General features: G+C 36.5%; 1 protein-coding gene across 1 annotated transcript; it reads left to right on the forward strand.

The window, feature by feature from the left end:
- The first annotated feature begins 224 nt into the window (after positions 1–224).
- On the forward strand, positions 225–644 carry LOC107917474 (uncharacterized). Its single transcript, XM_016846823.1, has 2 exons — positions 225–305; positions 363–644. Exons 1-2 carry the CDS (start codon positions 225–227, stop codon positions 642–644), a joined length of 363 nt encoding a protein of 120 aa, XP_016702312.1.
- Positions 645–4,220: the final 3,576 nt, after the last annotated feature.

Here is a 4,220-nt window from a genome sequence, read left to right on the forward strand (position 1 = left end):
TGATTGATGTCGGGTCTACTCATTCATACATAGCATGCTCTGTGTCTAAGATATTGGGTTTTATAGTTGAAAACACTATGAGTGAGATTACTGTTCTAAGTCCGCTGGGGTAGTCCATTTGGATAAATAAGATGTTTAGAGATGTTCCCTTGAAGATAGAAGGAGTTATCTTTCTGGCCAATCTTATGGAGCTACCTTTCGGAGAATTCGACCTAATACTGGGCATGGATTGGTTAGTTAAACATCAGGTAAGCTTGGATTGTGCCACCAAATGGGTTGTACTGAGAGCTGAGGCAGATGAGGAGGTAGTGGTAATTGGGGAATGACAGAAGTATTTGAGTAATGTAATTTCTGCACTAAAGGCCGAGAAATTGGTTCACAAGGGTTGTGAGGCGTTCTTGGCCTATGTTAGTGTTTCGGATGTTGGGGACTCTTCGGTAAAGGATATCAGGACTGATAAGGATTTTTTAGACGTCTTTCCTGAAGAGCTACTAGGGGTACCTCTAGAATGTGAAGTGGAGGTTGGTATTGAACTCTTTCCTGGTATGGCTCTGGTGTCCATTGCCTCTTATAGAATGGCACTGAAAGCGCTTATGGAGCTTAAGGCCCAGATTCAAGAGCTACTGGACTGTGGGTTTATTTGATCTAGTGTGTCTTTGTGGGAAGCACCAGTTTTATTTGTGAAAAAGAAGGATGAATGATCACGTGTTTTTGTGATAGGTTTTAAAATTTTATAATTACTCGTTATTAAACTAGCTATTATCACGATGTAGGCAAGTGTACCTATCGAACAGTAGTATAGTTTTAGCAAGACCGGATTGTCGAACTCAAAGAAACTAAAAGTACTAGTAATGACTATCTTTTTATTATCTAGCCTAAGAATAAAGAGGTTTTTTTTAATTAAATAATTTTCTAAACTAAGAACAAACAAAGAAAAGAATTGGGGAATTGCTTTTGGGGAAAATCATTGACTTAAGACAATACTTAAGGAAAAATACACCTAGACTTTACTTGTTATTCTGGCTCCGAACCGGACGATTTATTCATTCAACTTGTTCCTTAGAGATCCCTAAGTTATGTTATTATCCCTATTCAAGACCAATAACGTCTAATCCCTAGATTGAATAACCGAGACCTTTCTCTAATTAACACTCTAGGGTTGTATTAACTCGATCTATGGATCTCTTTATTAGGTTTCACCCTAATCCAGAAAAATCTTATCACCCTATGTCTGGGCGCACAAACAACTCCGCTTAATTATGACAAATATACTTTTAGACAGGGTCTATTCATCCTTTGAATAAGAGCTTGTCTTGAATCGGTATCCTGGGATATCAAAACAAGTATTAAGAACACATAATTAAGAACAAGTTAAATATTTATCATACGATTCAGAAAATAATAACAAGATTTGTCTTAGGTTTCATTCCCCTTAGGTATTTAGGGGTTTTAGTTCATAACTATATAAGAAAATATCTCAGAAGAATAAAGAATAAAAAACTTAAAGAAAACCTAAAAATCCTGAAGGGAAATTGAGGAGGGATCTTCAGTCATGATGATGAATCCAGCTTCTGAGATGGATCAATCGGCTTCCTTGGAGTAAATCCTTACTCCCTATTCTCCGTCTCCCTTTTCTTTCTCCTCTAGGGTTTATTTATAGGCTTTGGAATGCCTAAAGCCCTCAAAATTAGCCTTTTCTGAATTGGACTCAACTTGGGCTCGGCAGGGACACGCCTGTGGCACACGCCCGTGTTCGATTACTTCTGGCCGTGTTCGAGCCTGCCAAATTGACATGGCCGTGTAGTCTTCCCGTGTGAGGAGGTCCAGGCCGTGTTGATTTCGTACTTTGGCCCATTTTCTCCATTTTTGGCCCGTTTCTCGTTCCTTTCGCTCTCCTATGCTCTCCTAAGTATAAAACATGAAATTAAAGCATTGGGAGCATCGAATTCACCAATTCTAATGGAAAATCATCCATAAAATGCATTAAACATGGGGTAAAAATATGTATAAATTACGGTTTATTAAACACCCCCACACTTAAGTATTTGCTTGTCCTCAAGCAAAATTCTCAACTCATAATCAAAATAAATTCTTCTCAACTTATAATTTCTATCGATAATATATCAGAATAATTCATAGGTAATCATACATTGAGAATTCAACTAAAAGAACATAAAAGTTTCAAGCATTCCAAGTTGAGTATTTAATCATGCAAACATAGGTGTCTCTCCGCATCTAAGTAATTACCTTTGATTCAGAATATCACAGTCTTACATCCTCACTAAAGATTCACTAAAATCACTCGAGGTGTTTAAGGACAATAAATGAAGCATTCAATAGTCAATAATGAAAAGTCATTACCATAGGCTTGCATAAAAATCAAATCTCTACCACTATAATTTAAGATGATACATTAATCAAAAGGTCTTTGGAGGGTTGTAGTGAGGCTTGGTTAGGGGGGTGTGGTCACAAGCTGAAAGAAAGGGTTAGAATCGGGATTGAATTGAAAAATTGCCTAGCTAGAAAAAGAGTTAATCTTCACTTGCGTACAACAGAGCTTTTTCTCAAAATATGAAATTACAGATATGTATACATAGTTTCTTTTTAAATTACAAGTTAAAATAATATAGACTAACTATTAAGAAAAAACCATAGCTAAGCAATTCATTCAACTCAAATCTCGACAAAAATAGGGATTAATTTAGGGGATTTCAACAATAATGGGTTAAAGGTTAATATTGAGGTTAATACAAGGAATGGCTTGTTAGGCTCAAATGGGTTCACTAAGGGTTAATCATGGAGGTAGGCTTTTCATGGCATGAATGGGTTAATCCTAAGTGCCTTAATCATTTTGATATATCAAATAAAATGGTGTGGTGGTCTCGACATGCATAATCAAGCAAGTTCTAGAATAATAGTTCAATACTGACGCACTCAAAGCAATAATAAAAGTGAGCATGAAAGAATTAATAGATGCTCAAAAGGCTCAAAAATCTCAAAAAAAAATTATGGCTTTTTGATGTTAAAATTTGTGAATCCCAACTCAAAGTAATACCTAAACTTTGGGGAAACAGCTTAAGATTTTGAATTCTTAAAAATCAACTCATCATGCTTGATTCTCTAATATCTTAAAGTTAAAAAATCAATTCATAATTGCCTATGTTTTAATTCAAGATATATCAATCAAAATCATAAATCAATCAAAATTTATCCTAAATATGATATGAGAGCTTTTTAAGAGAACAAGGCAATCATTCAGGGATTTTTCTGATAAAAATTCCCCCCTACACTTAAGACGTACATTGCCCTCAATGTACAAAGATAGATATTAGAGTATATAAAATTAAGATAGGGAGAGAAGTAAAACTTCCTGTATTAAGAATGAATGATATTTTTATATTGACGAGATCGAGTATTGGAAATAACTCTGGATGGCAAGCTTGACTCTGAAGGTAAACCATTTTTAAAAGAAAAACGATTGAATCTTAAAAACTTAATGAAAGAAAAATAAATAAGATAATTATTCTAATTTTTCAAGTGGCATAGCCGGTGCACACGCCCGTGTGGTTCGTGTCCCGTCTGTGTTCATCGTGAATTGTGATATCGTCACACAGCCTTATCGTACGCCCGTATGTATAGGCCGTGTGGCTACAAATCATGTTGCACGGCCATGTCTGGCGTAGTTCGCTTCTCCCACGGTCGTGTAAGTTTTCACACGCCCGTGTCATTCTGACAGTGTTGTCCTCGGGTACTAGACACGGGCATGTCGAACACTCGTGTTTATTTGGCAAATTCGACCAGGGCCATGTCGCACGGCCGTGGCGTGTAATCGTAACTTGTGTTGGGGAAATATTTGTCCCTGTTTTCACATGGCTTAAGCACGCCCGTGTGCTTGGCTGTGTCTTTGTGGAAACACCTGTATTCAATATTTCTATCAATAAGTTAGGATTTAAATACCAAAATTTAAAGAAATTAATATTGTTAGTGCTCGGGTTGCCTCCCAAGAAGCGCTTATTTATAGTCTAAGCTCGACTTACCTCTCTAGTGAATGGTCATGGTGGTTTGAGGAGTTTATACTCCTAATTCCTGCTATAAATCTCATCAAAATAAGGTTTTAATCAGGTGTTGTTTACCTTAAAAGTGCCTAACTTAGGATGACTCACCTCCACCGTACTGAATGGAAAAATACTGAGTACATAAGAGGGGTTTCCTCATTTGGT

Source organism: Gossypium hirsutum, chromosome A01 (assembly GCF_007990345.1).
Source record: "Gossypium hirsutum isolate 1008001.06 chromosome A01, Gossypium_hirsutum_v2.1, whole genome shotgun sequence".
NCBI lineage: Eukaryota > Viridiplantae > Streptophyta > Magnoliopsida > Malvales > Malvaceae > Gossypium > Gossypium hirsutum.